General features: G+C 39.4%; 1 protein-coding gene across 4 annotated transcripts in view; it reads right to left on the reverse strand.

Annotated features, from left to right (window-relative positions):
* The window catches only part of PPP1R9A (protein phosphatase 1 regulatory subunit 9A), a 148,953-nt gene that overhangs the window by 41,615 nt on the left and 87,726 nt on the right, over positions 1-19,612 (reverse strand). For all 4 annotated transcript variants that reach the window (XM_049798828.1, XM_049798827.1, XM_049798825.1 and 1 more), the window contains exon 6: positions 5,961-6,096. In XM_049798828.1, coding sequence (XP_049654785.1) covers positions 5,961-6,096 — 136 coding nt within the window. The remainder of the gene's footprint in view (positions 1-5,960; positions 6,097-19,612) is intronic.

Raw genomic sequence — 19,612 nt, forward strand, 5'->3', positions numbered from 1 at the left:
TACTGTCAATTTTGCAGTCATTATTCCTGAAAAATCTATAAGGTGATACACAACTGTCATTACATGAAAAAAACATCCTAGCAGGTCCATCAGCAGTGGCAAGGGAATCTCTGAAGCATGCAAAGAGGAGGCAGAAACAGGATCATTAACTAGCAAACTCATGCCCAATTTATGTAAAATAACAGATCTGGTTCAGCTACATGTGCATTTTAAAGGAATACATTAATTTAATGCAAAATCCTAATTATATATACCAGTTTTGGTAAAAGAACAAAATGGATGAGTTTAGTTAAAACTGATTCCTCCAAAGACTTAAACTAAAAAGAAGTATTTCATACAAAAAGAAAAACGAACACATAAGAAGGACTAAGTTATACTAGGGAAAAATTCAAGAGCAGGCAATATTCTACTGGTCTCAGGAGCCACAGTGTTTGAAGAGGGACATCAGGCGGTTTAAAATAAACAAAACCAGAAAATCTTGCTTCAAATTGTACATAATGAGTGTGGATGGGCACAGTAATTTTTGCTTCAATTAATGCAAAAAGTAGTCATCAAAGCAAAGCACTGCAGCTTGCTCAGCTAAACAAGACAGCAGGATGACACAAACATTATAGACCACAGACATATATGGGACTTTTGCTTTCGTCTTCAAAAGAAAGGGATCCAATCTTATGATCACATGAAACACAAATTACAGGTTCAAAAGAACGGATGTGTGCTTTAAGGAAATATATGTCATAAGCTACATGAAACATACTTTCCCTGAAAAAAGTTATCTCTGCTGACTTCTGTTTCACATGAAACTACCAGAAGGTTGTTCAGATCCTGCGCCAGTAAGCTAGAATGGGAAATTCAGTGTTTTACAGGAAGCGGCAAGGCACAGACAAAAGTTATTTTACTTCAAAATAACAATGCCTTGTAAGGGAACAATTGTTGTTGTAGCTGCCTGAGGTTTCTTGTCATACATTTTGTCTTCTTAGCTGACAAGAAAAATAATACTTATTTACTCTATAGTCAATGAAAACTTACATGCTCTTGAATGAAAATCTTGGACTCTTCAGCCTGTATTGGTGAGCAAACTTCATCCATGCAAAAGACCTATTTCTTATTTCAGTAGCACATAGGGCTTAAGCTTATCCCATCCACAGCAACAGCTGCTACTATTAGCCATTCAATTTTGCTATAAGCTATCACAGCTAATAGCATGAAATTATCTTTATAAACATGAACTTCAATTTCCCACTTTAAAAGGGAAAATGTGTTACTCGCATTGTTTAACTGCCTTGTACATTCTTGAAATAGGCCTAACACTCCCAAGCAGAAAGAAGGAGCAGCAGCACCAGCCAGGATAATGCAGACAGCCCTTCCCCAAATCACCATAACACGGGCTGCACCAAGCTAGATCTTTTGTTTCTGCTGAAACTCTCCCACAATCAGGGAACACTTTGTGAAGAACTATAAAAATAACTCAAGACCACCTCCTCATTTGATTTTTTGGATGGCTTATACTTAAAAGCAAAGAAAAATATAATGGTACACTATCAATCATCTCTTTTACAGGAGTGCTTCATATTAATGATGTTGGAAAAATCGTACTCTCTGAAAGATCTTTAATGAATGAATTCTTTGGGTGTTAAGACACTCAAGCACATTGCAACAGTTTTCTTTTCGTGTGTGTCAAGATTTTCTTCAATGGTTCTAATGTTGCTTTGCTCTCAGAATGCCCTGATAAATGAGAATTAAAAATGAAAAAATATTCAAATGACTATAAAAACACATTTAAACATCACTTGCATAAAACTATTTGTGCATGGCCACAGAAAAAATAGAATTCTGCAATATGTTATTAATTTCACATCCTGCATCACCATATGGAGCCTTCAGGAGAACAGGTCATGTGCTTTACGTGACTTTTGCCTTTCACTGTAGAATACGAAGAAGATAATACCATGTTCAAAACAAAATTCCACGAAATGGCAGCATTTGACTAAAATGCGCACAGAACACTGTGTTAACACAGGGAAATCAAAAGGTTTCAGTCAAGGATACAGACTCAGGTCATACTTAACACACTAAGAAGGAAATACAAAGGCCGCCTACTTCAAAGCCTCGTTTTGTTTTCTGACAGGATACAACAAATTAATAGGATGTCAGATTTTAGGAAGCTAGAGAAACTGGTGATGAGTAAACTCTGCAGCAGGCTATCTACAGTCAACACCTGAACAACATACTCTCCCAGCTTTATTGTAGTTAGCACAGGCTCATCGGGACATGCCAACACTGCCTATCTGCTCGGCTCACGGGAGATTAACAACATATTGTAAGCTGTTGCACGTTTATCCTGCTTGTCTTTGCATGGACCCCATTGTGGGCATCCTTTTTCTTTTACTGCTCCTCAGTTCTGCACAAGGTTTTTGTGTTTCCATGCAGAGACTTAAATGAAGGAGTGCCTGAAAGCATCCTGCAACTCTGTGACGACCTGCACAGCAGCTAACAGCAGATTCTGAAGTGCAGGGATGCAGGGCACTTAGATAGTAAATAATGTTTCTTTCAGGATTACTTGTGTAGTAAATGATGTATCTTTTGGAAACACTATGTGTACTAGTGTGAATCTTCCCCAACAAATAACTGTCATGCAACATTCCTGCAAGGCAATGGAATGAGAAGTTACAGCAGGCTAACAATTGTCTCTCTAATTTACCACCTGACTCACGGCCAGTGCGCACTTGGCTGGCAGAAGTCAAAATTGTCTCAATAACGCTGCTACTTTAAAGAACTCAGATCCTTCTAAAATAGCTAGATGCTGCTTGGGCTATGATGAAGACTGTCCTAAGTTTCAAAACAGAGGAAATCCAGCCAGCTGGTGGCACAGCAAGATAAAACACCAGGACCCGCACATGCCTGGCACATGTTCTCTTCCTGTGATTTGACCAGCTCTACCAAACACAGTCAAGTGCAGTGACTCCAGGACTCAAACACAGATCACTGATTTCCTGCTCCGGAAAGCTGATATGTTATTGCTGTCTTTGTGGTATGTCTCTGAGGCTCAAAATTTGACAGCCTCAGTGGTGGGTTGAGTAAAGATCATCTTGTTTATTTATGCAGCATTGTAGCTGGAGATCCATATTTTAAGACCTGTATGAAAATGAATAGGACCGTTTGATAGCTCTGAGACTGAGCAACTTCTGTATAACTCCTGTGCCACCTCAGCACAAAAATCCTTACACTGGCAATTCAAATATTCCTGAACTTCATGCAGTCAGAATCAGTATCACTTTGAGGAAATGGACTCGAAGGGGTAGGGTTTTTTGTACATTTGTGGATATTCATTCATACAGTGTAAACTGAGATTTTCTTGCCCAAAAGATGCCCTGCTTACCAGAGCCAAAGAATGCAGGGCGGCAGTGTCTGGCATATAGCAACATAAACCCAGCCACATTTACTCTCACAAAGCAAGGTGAGCTCAAAGTAGTAATGCTCGTATTGGACAGTAAATGGAGCAGAAGTGCTTGTGTTGACCAAAAATGTCTTTGGACTGTGTCTAATGTGCATTACATCACAGCTTCCATTGTGTCAACTGCCTGGAAATGGTGCAAGTTATGTGAGTTTAGTTGGACAGCATAGTCAGGTCACCCCCCCAAAAAAATATATTCAGGATTGCTGCAGGTTCCCAATAAAATCTACTTCTAAGTCTGTTAATTAAGAAAGGGAACATTCCTCACTGCATACTTTAGTAACTACACCCCAGCCGTCTATTCTGAGAATAAGGTTTACCATCCCCCCCCCCCCCCCCAATATATATATATGGCATCAAGTAGGAAATGGCTATGATCTTCAATCATCCCAATCTAGTTTTTGAGAACTGAAGTACTGCATTTGTTCTCAAGCCCAATTCCTTCTACTTCCAAAAGAGATCTTTGATGATACTCTGGATGTCCCCTGGTAGATGTCTTTTTCTGTCTGCTTCCTCCTTTCCTCACATCACAAAAAGTATCTGATACCTACTTATCCCTGTCCTCTTTCACTATTGTGCTGAGAATCACTTGCATGCTCATCAGTACAAAAGTGTCACTGTCAGCATCAGCACAGGAACAATCCCTACTGGAGGCTGAGATACTACTCAGGATCAGTAATGATCTATATGGTTTTAACATTTTCTTCATTGCCAGATCATGAGTTATGACATCTGTGTGGTGCATGAAGGTAAGCAACACAAATCTTTGAGATTTTTTGCAGGTGGATTCATCCTCTAGGTAAAAGGTGTAATGCATCAATTACTCACATAGGTCTGCTTTCAGCCGCACATCCCTCTATGTGCGAGTACACAGTGAGAAGGTTTTGAACATCAGGCATTTAGGACACACCTCTCCTGCCAATATGAAAGCTATCAGACTATGTCTACCATAAAATGGTATCACAGGTCTTCAAATCCTGACATCTACAGCACACTGCGATGAGTTGTGAGAAGTCTCTTGCTCCAAAGGCTGGAGGGAGTTGTCTCTTTTTTGGTTTTGAGGAGATGATACGGTTCCTTCAAGAAATTAGTCAAGATCTTGAATTTTAATTCTAGACTAAACAGAAGTTAGAAGACTTGCATGTTTCTATAGTTTGAGGAGGGAAAAGAGAGGAGATGGATTTTCTAGCCTTCATGGTCTCGCACAGGCACACACACATAATGCATCCCCAATACAGATGAGTACAACTTTTATTTATAGGAGTTAAATACACACCTATGACAGGATTCATTCTAAAACATAAAAGTATTTTTATTTTTAATATAGTGGAAATTGAAGTAAGTGAAAGCATCACTGGGTCTAGATAGGATTTTTGCTTAGTCTTCTGGGACACTTCTGATTGTTCTGACCTACTGCTAGCTTAAGAGTGTGTTTCAAAATCTAAGTGTATCCTGATTTTATCTCAAGAGTATTTTTTTTTCTTTATTTCACTGTTTAGAAGCCTTGTCTCAGTACGTAAAGGAAAACCAAACTGAAATAAATGCATAGCATGAATTCTCTATCTCCCCTTCTCTACTGCCTCCTTCCACTATTGCCTCCTTCCACAAATAAAATAAAAAATCTGGCCCAGGATGAAAAAACACTAATACATGGAGCCTGGCATTTCAAATAACATTATTCAAGATAATGTGAAATGAAGGTGGTATGCCTGGACTATGTTGAAGCGATTTGTTACAACAACTGCCTTTTACCTTAACCCAGCAACTAATTTAGAGAGTAACACAGACAGTAGTCTCTGAAAAAGCTCTCACTAATCTTTCCAAGTATCTTGATATTTAGGCATATCAGGAATTTTAAGAGAATGGATAGAAATTTTGGAAAATTTACTGTATAATGTTGATAGTTTCAAAACCTTTGTATTGGACATCAGGCACTAACTGCAAACATCAATACATGCTTCAGACAAGGTAGATTAATTCTCTATCCCGTGGAATATCTGTTCACATAGAAACAAAAAGCAGTGTGTGGAAGGAGGGGTCTTACCTGGAATTTTCAGAAAATTTCTTAATGTTCTGAATTAAGAATAACATCAATTCTTCCAGGAAAAAAAAAAACGTCTAAAACTTCCTCAAGCCCCTAAAAGTTAGAAGGCAACTTTTACCAGTTTTCACAAAAAACTAATGTTTCAGTGGACAAGCAAACCAATTTTATTCCTATTTCAGAAAAGTATATGCCTTCAGAGGAAGAGCAATGATTAGAGAAGCATCGACCAATTTGATATTTGCTCTTCTGGAACAAAACAAATACTTTAAATCCATGCTGAAAAGCTTTCAGTAACTTTATTCTTCAAATAAGATTCATCATCAAAATCTGTAAAAATCAGCAGCAGAGGCAATGGAGAGGGCCAGAAGCTGACCTCTGAATGACAATTAAAAAGAAGGAATTAAGAATAGAAAACAGAATATTAAAAAACACCGAACAGTGAAATGCTAGACAGTCTGTTACCTCATCATCATCTGCGTCATACTGTGCATAATGCTGCTCCAGCAGCTCTCTCTGGCGGCGTTCTTGTTCTAGAGTTTGGCTAATCAGCTGCGCAACCTCACTCACTTGTCCTGGTTTTTCTCGTCCAATTACAAACCTATACAAAACATTAGTGAAAAAATATTACTCCTATTATTTTACCAGAGTTCTAGATTTTTAGCTGTGCCTTGTATAGAGGTCAGCCTTTTTCTCCAAAGATACATGGCTGTGATTGTTTTAAATGTGTTCTGTGGGTAACACTTGCCAGAAGGGCACTGTGTGCAAGACTATCAGTGATTAGACCATGGCAGTATTTACAGAAGGGGGAGGAAGGAGTGACCACGAAAGTCTTCACTCCAAATTTCAGTAAAAAAGATCCTCTGAGTTTGAAATTTATGGACACAGGCCTAGAGCGGAGCAATTTTAAAAAAAATTATTATCACTTCCATTTCCTTTAGAGCAATGTATTTCCCAGAAGCCTACAAAAGAGCAGATGCAGAGTAACAGCACAGACACACTTCTGACAGCACGCAGTGAAAGGAACATGCACCAGAGCAACTTCTTTCCCCATCTTGACTTAGAAGGTATTTCTGAGCTTTTGTATTTGCCTTCCTCCTGTCTATAACAGTGAATCTATTTCCACATTTTTAAATAGCAGACACTATTGCCCTAATTTTAAGCCACATTTAAATCTTTCTTTTATATGATGAACTTCTGTTGCTAAGGCGTGCTCTTCTCCACTGTTAGCTATTGCTGAACACTGGGAGCACATTTCTTTGGTTTAATAAAAGACAAGGGAAGTGCCTATTTCTTGGCTGAGACTTACAAGATTGCTTCCCAATCTTGCTTTCAGCAACTAAAATTCAGAATTGGCTTGGACTTCAACACTTTTTTTCAGCACAGTGGCATAATTGTAATTAGATATTTTGCTATCTATAGTATTAATGATAAACACCCATTATAGAGTACCGACACGCTGCAAACTACTAACAAAAGCACAATTTAAAGATGTCAAGCTGAAGGAATATTTTCTTAGCAGTCTAGAAAGACAATTAGGTAATTACAGGTGAAAAAAGTAATATGCAGAGCTGAAAAGCACCATCAGGTGACACTGAGATACTGCATACGGTAAATTATTTGTTTCCACAACATTTGGCTCAAATTATGAATTTAGTTTATTATTGGAATGAGAGGTAGAAATGTGCATTATATCCCATGTAGGAAAATTATTTTCATTAGTACTGCCTGTCACTGTATCCCATGTAAGAAAATAATTTTCCTTAGTACTGCCTATCACTGTTAAAGTCACTTGGGATTTGGCATCCATGTATAAGCCAACTTCCCATGAGTGGAAGACCCTGAGTCCACTTCCTATGCCGAACAATTTGTCAGACTCTATGAAGTCAGGCACTACAGAAAGGAATACAATTTGGAGATTATTTCAACATCATCAAAATATCCAAGTCAGTAATTACTTCCAAAAGGGTAAGAAAGGGGAGAATGAGTGACTCCTTTTGAAATAATGACATAAATAAGGTGCTCTGTAAATAATTTGCAAGACAGTGTCTTAGTTAAAAACATTTATAGAAAATACAGCAGAAACTAGAACAAAATCAAGGAAATAACATCAGCATTTTAATCCTGATCAAAACAGATCACAGTCTGGCACTCATATCCTACTATTATGAAATATGACATTGGTTCTCAGGAATGATAAAGACCTTGGGCCAAAAGAAAAAGAATGTTTCTTCATGGCCCCTATACTTCATCTGTTCTGCGTACTGACTCATAGTCGGATCCTGTTTCTTCTGCATTTTAATTTTGGAGCCAAGTATTACAAAGACTAAACCAGTCATGTTTTCAGTCTCAATTGGGAGGAACAATGAACTTTTGATATTACTACATGAAGTAAAAAAGGACTTAACCCGTATTCGCTACATATTTGTCTCCTCAAATGTAAAAACAAATTAAAAGAAAATATGGAAAAAACCCCGTTCTATTTTAAACAAACATTTTAAGCAACATTATGCATGAGTGTATTATTTATACACAGTAGAGAGAGCATCACATTTGTAAACACATGAGGGAGATCACCAATGTGGTAAATTATGGAACCACACAAAGTGATGCAAGTATCATACTCCTCCCTGCTCTCTGTCTGATAATTCACAGTCCTTGGAAAATAAGAGACTCCAAATACTTCATACAATCATTTTTGTACACTGAAAACATAGAATGGACCATATATAATGCATCTGAAGTCTGGTAACTCCTGCTTATTTAGGAGTGGTTTTGACACATTAGACTGTAATGTAGTAATATCTTCATACAGACAAACAAGTTTAGGTAGGATGTAAAAATGTAAAAGCTTACAAATGGAATTTTTCTTCTCATGACAAAGCCACTCACAGTTTATAGTGATGTGATTTTCATGGCTTGAATCACATGTCAAAATGAAGTTCCTCAATGATACCTGAGGCTGTTAGATGATACATGAATAAAAGCCTCAAAGCAATGACAAAGTTTAAAGCAAATGTTTTCCAAAATAGAAATAAGCAAGGAATGTTTTATTTTCCTACAATTTACTGCTTTAAAGTGAGATACTTCCAAAGTGTCTGAAAATAAATATTTAGAAGCATTCAACCTACAATTGATGTCAGTTCTAGATGAAGAATTGTAAATTTGTAAAATGGAATACTATGTTGCCAACAATTACAGTTTTCACAAACTAACTCAAACCTTTTGCCATGTTACATTCCATGACCTTAAGAATACCAAGCTGCATATAATTATGTTTAACTTGTAACTAAAATAAGCCATAAATTATAAATTTATCATTTAAAGACAGATGAATAAATATTTCTCCCTTAGAAAACCGTAAAGCAGAGGCAGTTACTAAAATGCTAAGCATGAATTAGATCTTTATGCCTAGAATGGCTTTAAATACAAGAACTATCATAATCTGAAGTGTTTAAATATGAAAAAGAGACATAAGGTTGTGATTCACTAACCAGAAAATTAGTCACTGAACCATAATATGCACACTTCAACGAAGTGGCTAATTATGTATTTCACGTCACTCTGGCTCACCAAAATTAAGTACATGCATTTCAGACTCGATTAATTAGTCTCAAGGGCCAAAAGTATTATAACAAAGAACTATAAATTCTATCAGCAATAATATATTTAAGAAGCTGGTTATGTTTCTGGATATGGTACAAATGAGGGTTTTAAAGCCTTTAAACCTCACCAAGACAATATTCTGCTTAATTATTAAAGCCAACAACTGCAAAATAAAACCCAGCGAATCTGTGACGCTGTACTACGTGTCATCACAGTACTAAATCTCAGGCCATTATTTCTGATGTCCACAAAAAAGAGAGAGGACAGAACATCAGAGAAGCAGGGCATGAACTGACCTTGATATTCAGAGTTACACAGAATTTAGCTGAATTACCAGCTGTGAAATATTTTCTTTGGTTGTGGTTAAAATAAACAGGGACAGAGCTAGGAATATAATTAATATTTCACTCTATCTTGGATTTAAGAAGATCTAAAAGAATACATTATCTGGAGAAACTGAAAATTAAACTACATAATGGTGGTTAAGAAGAGCATTCTACTGAAATTGGCAGCAACTCTTACATCTCCTGCAATCCATTTGTGATTTAATGACTTTAAAGCACACCTGATATATGGCTTTCTGTGTATTTCCAGCTTTTATTAAATGAGGGTCTGCAGACCTGTGCTTCTTGAAATAATAAAAAATAATTTATTCATTTTTTTACCAACCATGGGAACCACAAACTTTATTATAAGAATTGATTAAATTAAAACATATTTCCATTTTGAAAAGAACTTTGGTACTAGAAACATGTGCAAAGGCACCAATTCTGTGACACAAAACTGAAGTTCTGCAGCACGGATTTTTAGTGACAAGAGTTGATGATTTCTCCTGTAAACACTTCTGACATGAAGTGCTCAGTTAAAATAATTTAGCATGGATTCCTTAAATTCAACAAAAATCAAGTAAGAATACAGCAGACTAGTTCTAAGAAATAAAGAATATTTTTTGTGCAATTTTTCCTTCCAACCCTTCCTAAAATATAGTTTTGTCAATAAAAATGTACAGCAAATTTCATTGTATTTGGGGGAGTTTTACAGTTGGATTTTAAAAATGGCTTTCCTCTGAGCTTTAAAGCACAAAGCTGCTTCTGCTACCATTTATCTAATTTATTTCAAGATGTCTTCAATTACCTACTTCGGCTGCTTCCATTAGGATAATAGCGATATAATTAATCCAAAGTGCTAAAAGTGGTGTGAACCCTGTAAGAAGGCAGTTTATTTAGTTACAGCAGCGCAAGCTGGAACTTGTCAGGTTTTCATGAACAAGATCAAGCTCTCTCAGAAGATGGCAGCCTCAAATGCAGAGGTTGCTGACTGGACATCAGGAATTCACAACCTATGAGCTTCCATTACACTTCTTCAGATAAAATGATCTGAAACTTAGTCATAAAGACTCTTTGAATCACTGAATAATTTAGGTTGGAAGGGAGCTCTGGTCCACCCCAACCCCTCCACTTCAAAGCAGGGCCAACTTTGTCATGGCCTTGATCAGTTTTGAATCTCTCTAATGATGGGATGCAACCTGTTCCAATGTTTGAGAAACCTCACAGTACTTTTTTTTTTTTTTTTTTTTGGTGAAAATACCTAGTCAGAATTTCCCTTGCTGCAACTTCTGTTCGTTGCCTGCTACCTTGTCCCTGTACAAAGAATCTGGGTTCACCCTTTCTACCTCCTGGAAGGTAGCTGAGACAGCAGTAAGATGTCTGCCATGCCATTCTTTTCTTTGGACTGCTTTGGACTGCCCTTGCTTCATAAGGTTTCTGCCAGCTCATTTCTCCAGGCGGCTGAGGTCCCTCCGAAGAGCAGCCCTCTCTGTTAACCTATCTAACCTCATCTGCAAACGTGCTAACTGTGCCTTCTGTCTTATGTCTGTAAATCCACACAGTGCTCCCTTGCACCAGAGACAAGCGTGCGCATAGCAATCTTTAAAGCTATTAGCTGTAATCAAGAGGAACTGGGGGTGATTGGTAGAAGGAAGTCAACAAGGTTAGTCTGGAGATTAGTGATGGTAGTAACCCAAAACTAATGCAACAAGCGAACAACTCTGCCTGGAGACTAGCACCCAAATTACCTGAGGAAGTAATCACCATCAGCAGATCAAAGGGGCAATGATTGAATGACGTTATCTAAGGTCATGTAAGAAACATCGGACAAGGCAACCTGTGTAATGTCTGGTGCAGGATGCTGGCTATGTAAAGCCAGCACAGAAAAGCCAGCTCTGGGGAAAGAGCCTCCAAAGACCCTGAAGACAGAGCTGCCAGTAAGCTGAACTGTTGGGCAGAAGTTCTGTAGCCTCCAACCTTGTCCCCAGACCCAGGATGATGTAAGCTACGTGCTGTACCCCGAATTTGACCACAGACAGCAGGACTCCAACTTATCAGTGATTTGAGCCAACATGAGTGTCCTTTTGCCCAGCCAGCAGTCAGGACAGATGCATGGGAACACAACCTCCTTGGTGTGGCTGTGGCATGAGCTGTAGGTAACATGTAACAGTAATGTGCCAAGAATCAGATGTGTGTGTAGTGTGTGCTATGTGATTTGCTGTTGTTGTTGTTGAAGTCGTGGTTTGTTTAGTATTTTTTTTTATTAGTTAAAACAATTATTTTAATAATTAAGTATTTGAATCAAACAAGGGCTCCTCTATTTCACTTGCAGAAGCATACTCATACTGACCGAACAGCTGTCACAGCACACCATGACAAAGTCTGGCATACGGTGCATGGGCAACAGGCACTAAAGGTTATCAAGAGCCATGTATGAACCCTTGCACTCCAGTGCCATTGCTGCCCTGAGGCAATTTGCTGGAGAAAGCAGGAAACACGAAGATGTCCCTGCAACAATACCCAGGTCACTAGTCAATCTGTGGAAAAACTGAGGCAAAGCAGTCATTAATTTATCTCAGACTTTTCTGTATCCTTTGCAACAAGATTTCCTGCCCCACTGAGCAGCACGCCTGGCTCCATGGAGGAGGGGAGAGCAGTAGATGTTGCTTAAATTGACTTTTGCAAGGCTTTTGGCATGGTTTCCTCTGGTATCCTTGTATCCTCAAAGATCAAGCAGGTCTCCTGGGCTCTTCTATCCTTCAGGGAAGTAGTCCCATAGAATCCTGACAAGCAGATCCCTGAACAAGCCAAAATTTGCTCTCCTGAAGTCCAGGGTTGTAATTCTAATGTTCACCTTCATTTCTCTCCAGTTCTTAAACTCCATCATTTCATGGTTAATGCTCGTAAAGGTGCCATCAACCTTCACTGAAGAACTGACCAGTTCCAAACTGGTCATAAACCTGTTTGTGAGTAACAGATTTAGCAGACTGCCTCCCTTAGTTGGATCATTGAACATTTGTGTCAAGAAGTTATTTTTGACACATTCCAAAAATCTCTTGGACTACTTGCATCAAACCATGCTACCCTTTCAGTAGATGCTGGAGCAGTGTAAGTCCTCTGTAATTCCCTAATCATAACCTCTGAACTCACTTGTCACTTGTTTCAAAGCAAGGCCTAGGTCACCCTCCCTCCCAACTAGATTATGGAACCTGTTGGCAAACACGCTCTTGCCCTGCTTTGTCAGGTGGATCCCTTCTCTGCTCAGCATTTTTCATTCCTCCAAGAAGGTCTATAAAACCCAGTGCCTCCCCTGCAACATCAGCTGCACAGCCAGGGGCTGTTCTGCATCTGATCCTACCTGACTGGCGTGATCAAGAATACGTCTTATGCCCTTCCACCCCAGCCCCCAGAGCCTTGTGACACAGAATCACAGAATCATAGAACAGTTTGGGTTGGAAGAGACCTTTAAAGGTCATGTAGTCCAACCCCCCTGCAATAAGCAGGGACATCTTCAACCAGATGAGGTTGCTCAGAGCCCCGTCTAACCTGGCCTTGAATGTTTTCAGGGATGGGGCATCTACCACCCCTCTGGGCAACCTGTGCCAGTGTTTCACCACCCTCATTGTAAAATTTTCTTCCTACTATCTAATCTAAATCTACCCTCTTTTAGTTTAAAACCATTCCCCCTTGTCCTATTGCAACAGGCCCTGCTAAAAAGTTTGCCCCTACCTTTCTCACAAGCCCCCTTTAAGTACTGAAAGGCCACAATAAGGTCTCCCCAGAGCCTTCTCTTCTCCAGGCTGAACAAACCCAACTCAATTAAAATTTACAGGCTTCTCATGATCAGGCAGACTTTAGTAGACACCAACCACAAGGTTCCCTTTGTTGCCTTGGTTTCTAATTCTTACCCATAAGCTTTCAACCTGCTCATGGCTATTCGTTAGAGACATACTCAAGGTCTTCCTCAGCAGTATCAATGGTGCTAGTGGATGAGCAGCAAAGTAATAGCTTAAGCACCAGAAGAGCTTCAGCAGTCTCTCCACAGCAGCTTGGATACAAGCCCCTGATAAGCTATGCTACTATCAACACTAAATGGATATCAAGTCAGGCAATTAGGAAGTCATGTAAAAAAACCCCACACCAATATTAATGCACTTAGATTAATTATTCCCACAGAAATCAATTCTAGTCTAGGGCCTCACTGACACATAAGCTTTATTCAAGAGTACTTCAAAATTAGCCAAGGGATTCAATGTTTTGGCACCTCTCCAGGTTCTAGTCCTTACATTGCTCTGCTCTTCTAAGAGTGCAGGTAGAGAATCTCTTCCATCTCTTCCAGACAGACTGACAGTATCCCAACACAGTGCTTGCATAAAAGGTTTCCTAATACATGATGATCATTTAATCAGCATTCTCTATAGCACCACACAATTCTTACGGGAATGGCCAGCTCAAAGAAACACCTATGCTTTAAATCTATGCTTTAACATACCTGAATGCAAGTGAAGGACATACATCACCTCTGTTCAAAAGGTACGAGTGCTACCTGGGAATGCTTCTAAAACCTGACTGCATTCTGAGGCGAAACCTGCCTTCCCTCACCCTCATCCTCACCCTTGCTGGCATCCATGGGAACAAAATCCAGGAAGAAAATACAGATGGGTCACAAGTAAGCTGCTGAGTTCAGACACTGTCCTTAATCTGGATGATTAGGTGATCCAGATTCTAGGCAAGCTGGACCACCCTCACAGCACAGTCCAGGGATAGATAAATACTCCTACAGCATCATCCCTGTGGCTTGGTGAGCTATCCTGAAAGGATGAATGGTGGGTATTTCTGCCCAGCTGCCACAATGTTGTATCACATTAATCAAGGTGCACCAAAACTGGGTGGGAACTTCTGCAACACAGTATCTTGGACTTTGAAAGACTAAAAAAAAAATAGCTAAATCATATCATTTACAATGATATTTCAGTTGCAGGCGTAGGAGTTTGTTTAGATCCAACCAATTGAGGATGAAGCAATTCAAAACCTGTCAAGTTGCTCCTTTTTCCAGGAAAGGAAAAGCAAAGCCACTCCTAATTAAATGCAGCCCTACTCAATCTTATTAATTCATGCTACACTTAATTTTAAAAACAATGCTCTAGACATCTAGCAAAATGGTTTATAATTAGTCAAAATCTTTAAATGAAGATTTCTCTATATATTTCACGCTCAAACATATAATTTCCTGTCCAAATATGCAAACGTTTTGAGAAATAACTTGCCATAAAATTCAAATTAGCAAGATCTCAGGACATAGGGACTATGTTTATGCCAGTAAACTAAACAGTGCCAGGGAATGCTCCCAAGCACTAGTAATTGATCATCTACACCATTAAATCACTGAAACAGTCTCACTGGAACAGCTTGGCCCAAGTTAACTAATATTCTACCAAATAATACTGAGACACAGTCCAGGAGTTAGCAAAGGCTATGAGTTAGCTTGGATATTCCAGTGGGCAATTTGGATATGGCCGCCCTGCTCTGAAAGGTAAGAAAGTTTAATGTTATGAGCACCAACCACTCTGGTGCCAGCTGGCCCCAGTGCTGAAGAACAGCCCAAGGCACAGTTCATCTACTACAACAGGCACAGTCAAGGAATATAAACCAGCAAAGCAGTGATGAATGCAGTCTTACCTCACCAGTGCTAAGGGGTCACAGTACTCATGAGTAATTTTTCACATTGTTCAGCATGCTACTCCTGGTAGTCTTACAGAACGATTACCAGCGCATGTGTAGGAGTTCTTTGCAGAGATGAGGAAGAAAACAGCTCATATCACGGAATCTCTCAGTACAACCATAGTGGAATAAACAGGAGAAATTTACACTATTTTGGCACTACAAGGCACCATGAATGTAGTTTCTGCAGGTCCATGATTCAGGTTTATCAAAGAAGCAGAAAGTGCACCAAGCACACATGGCTTCTTAAGCAGCCCTTCATGATGTCCCAGCTCAGCAATCAGCATCGCAGAGCAAAGGGCTTTTCTTTCCTCTCGTTTTTCTCCCCTCAGCTCTGCAACTTAGATTCAAGGAAAAAGAAACAGACAAGGAAAGAAGGAACCCCTATCACCCCCAGCCAGAAAAAAGACAACATAATCCAGCTCTCTGAATCGGACATGGAGTGTGGTATCTTTTGCTTTTGGGTCCTGTCTCATTACCCAGGACTGAGAAGCAGTACAAATCTCTCCTGGCTCTTCCGCAACGTGGATCTACAGTATGGAGAACGCCTGGAAATGTTTAAAGGACACAGCTGTTTAATAGGATAAAAGCATAAGTAGGGGAAGTATGAAGGAGCAGTAGAAAATCTGTACAGGCATGCGCACTAGAAGAAGAGATGATTATCTAGGGGAAGGAGTCACAAAAATAGAGCAATGCTGCTCACTGTTACTGTGAGCAAACAGCATTCCCACCGGGGTATACTGCTGCTGGCTAGATCCTGTGGTTGACTTCATCTGTCCTCTATAGTGTCTTAGTGCTTGCAAAGACACGACTGTATAAATTAGCTTTCCAGATGTTGTGATGTTAAACAAAACTAAAAGCAGGCATGCAAATACTATTTTCTGAGACAGTATATTGTCCAGAAAAAAATCAGCTCAAGATGGGGTTAGGAATTAGCTGAAGAAGGAATAAATGACATCTCAAGTTGGTGTTAATTAAGAAGCTAGTATTTTCACTTTTTGGCCTTTAACTACTCCTTGTATAAGAGCCATCTAAAAGAAAAGTAAAAACTTTTTTGTCTGAAAGATTGCATTTGCAGTACAGTAAGAGAGAAAGAAATTAGGCTGTGAACTGGAAGTGGGAGTTGAGACAAAGCCCTGCTTTGAATTAAAACCATCCAGATAAGAAAAAACAAGAAAATGGTAATAAATGATTCTTTATTAGAACAGAGAGTAGTTAATAGTGGAAAGCCCCAGGGTTTGATAGTTACACTGCTATTGTTAGAACCTACTCTTCAATGATCTAGAAAATTAATTAAACATGGTGAAATTTGCTAACTAATTATTTAGCTTCTTTATTAAGATGGAAGACCTTGACGCATTTCAGCAGAACTTAATTAAACAAAAACTGGTAAACTCATTGGTAGGTTAGAATTAATATAATTAATTACTCTTAATGTTGTGCAAATCATGAAAAACCAAACAGGTTTTGCGCAGGTTCTGAATGGTTCCCTGAAAACTCAAGAACTGACTCAGAAAGCACCATGAGAGCATCCGCTCAGTGCCTAGCAACAGTTTGGAAAGCTAAGAAAATGCTTAGTCACATTCATACAACAGGATATGGAAGGAGGACATGGAATTTAAAATTTGCCTCTCTAGTAAAACACTGAGTTTGTTTAATTCCCCTAAAAGAAAGCTTTCAGAGGAAAGCAATAATGATAAAAGCATACAAGCAGCATACAAAGGACTGGGATTTTCTGATGACTCTCTCTCATGCAAGACCCTTTCTACTTATCAATGCAGTAAGTCTTCCCAGGACCATGTCCTCCTTTCCTGGGACCCCGCTTTTCCCAGAGATGCATGGGCACGAATCTTTGTACCCAGTGAGGCAGAGAAGTGTAGTCCCCACTGAAAGCTCCTGTATTGTTCCTAGAAGGGACAGAGACTAGGTAAGTATGGTAGAAGGACAAACTTTTCTCCATAAAAGAAATAGATTTTCTCTCTTGTGGGTGTGTTCAAGAAAAAATAAAATTCCCTGGAGGCATACAACTCTCCAAGTGACCTTTCTCTGGTGAAGACATTAGGGTCCCCTAGCACCCTTTTCATTATGATGAAGAACAGGGGGAAAGAGTGGGGTCACAGAGGCTCAAAATCACCCAAGCAACTTCAAAGAACTTCAGATCTGCTACTCAGCACCACAGTCCATGAGAAGACTGCAAGCAAAATAACATAGGAGAAGCTCCGTAACAGGATAGGGTTCCCACTGTCAGGCTCCCTCCTTATCTTATCTTTTATGATTGTAGGCACCACTTGCAAACTTCATGTTGATGGATTACATCCTAAATGGGGTCAGAAGCAGCACAGAACAATTAGTGATATTAGGCTGGCGCTGCCCTCTGACTGATCCATTAATCTTAAAGCAGGGGCGACACTCAACAATATAAAAAAAATAACACAAATTTCAAAAGAAAAACCCTCCTGCATATAATCAAATTCTGAAATCCACTAATACGAGATATTAGTAAACTAAATAGTTAAGCAAAATTATAAAGACAACTTGATATTTACATCAATTGAAATAGCATTCATAGTTGTACTTGCCAGATTAGAGTCACGAGGACACTAATTCTCATCCCTAAAAACAGAAGCTGATTGCCAGCTGGGATTATGAAAGAATTCCCTCTCTTTCCTTTGTCTCATAGGTTACCAGAGTACATCTGATGGGTGCTGATTATCTTCCTATAAAACATCGTAAGAAAGAATAATTGAATTTATTATCATTGGAGAAGCCAAACTGATTGGGTCCATTATTGTATGACAACTCTTCTGAATAGTCCAATGCTTCAAACAATGGATAAAATAATCATAGAAGCTTATATTTGCTCTTCTTTCCCCACCTCTCACCCTCACCTGGAACAGTTCAAGAGCTAAAAGCCACATCTTCATTTTGGCGCATTCTTTACTGTGTCAGCTACAGACAGTCTGGATACATTTTTCTGGCAGAAACATTGCAAAAATCTATTCTAGGTCAATGACTTCTGCTGTCAGGATCATTCAAAGTGTTCAGAAGGCTCAAAGGAGAAGAATAAATCACTAAGCATTGGTATTAGGCAAGCTCCCTGAAGAAGTATTGACTGCATTTATTGCAAAGAATTAAGAAGTAGCTTTAATGTCATTCTGTTCATTTCATTGCAACTGATGTCACATAATAAAACCCTTGCTACAAAAACTAGCATGCACTTTGACTAGACTAAAGACAAAAGGATTGTGCATATGTAATGCTGTGGGTTATAAACGTGAAGTAATGTCAGTGAAACGCACACAAATCTCTGTGCGTAGAGGACACCAGGCAGAACAAAGCTACACAGTTTATGCTATGATCACAAAGGTAACTATGCTTATTAAAGCAGTTCTATACAATCCATTAAAGTGACACTATTAAACAGCAAACATGAGAGTAAGTATGTATGTGGTTTCTCCTGTGAGAGAAGGATTCATGAAGTTGCCTTGCCTTGAATTAGGTGGGGTGTGCGACTGTACATTGCCTACACACTTGTAGTTCAGCTGGGACACCCGCCGCAGGAATGGCAGAAGGTATTTATAAAGCAACAACCTTTTCCACTGCTCCTGCCTCCCACAGTGACACGGATCATTAGTGGCAGCTGCCATGGGAATGGTGCACTCAGAGGTCAGTAGCACCGCTCCCTGCACTGCCAACAGGCAGGAGCTGACAGCTGGGGGCAAGTGAGGGATTTTGCCCCAGCAAATCCTCTTATTTTGTCCCTCAGGTTCTGGAGCAGTTCAGGTGCAGAGGCGAGCACTGTCTGCCAAAGAGGGTGGAGGCGAAGGACTTCTCCATCCTAGCTCTAACACAGGTGTAAGTGGGAAAGAGGATCTGTCAGAAAACAATTGCTCTCTCCACAAAACAAGCAGGAGGCAGGGCTCTTTTGTCATACAGCAAGATAAAAATATGTCATTTTCTTTCGTATCTAAATTCATCAATATTAGCTCTCGCTTACCTCACAAGCAAATGTTTAAACATACAGAAAAACCAAAATGTCAAGCACCCTGAAATCTCTGTCTCAAAAAAACAGCTTTCTGGAACCATTTCTGATTTTGAGTATCTCAAACCAATACAGTTCATCAGTGCTAGCAGAGCATCAGACAATTCAATAGTCCAGGACCTGACCAGAAGCCAGGCAGGAGCCTGTGCCACACAATGCTTAGCCATCTTGTCAAGTCTCGCACCCAGCCTACCACAAACCAGGAAAAAAATCATGCATTTCTCAGCTGGCCTGCATAAAGGGCAGGAGTAGTCTTTCTGAGGTTTTTTTCCATGAAGTTTTAAATAAAAAAAAAAGGGGGGAGTTGCACCAAACTCTACCCATCCCTTTCCTCTAATTAGATATATACATTAATAAGAGACTGCTAACCACACCGTATGCCGGTGTACATATAGATTCTTATATATATTTTATTTAATAAT

Source organism: Accipiter gentilis, chromosome 4, assembly GCF_929443795.1.
Source record: "Accipiter gentilis chromosome 4, bAccGen1.1, whole genome shotgun sequence".
Taxonomy (NCBI): Eukaryota; Metazoa; Chordata; class Aves; order Accipitriformes; family Accipitridae; genus Astur; species Astur gentilis.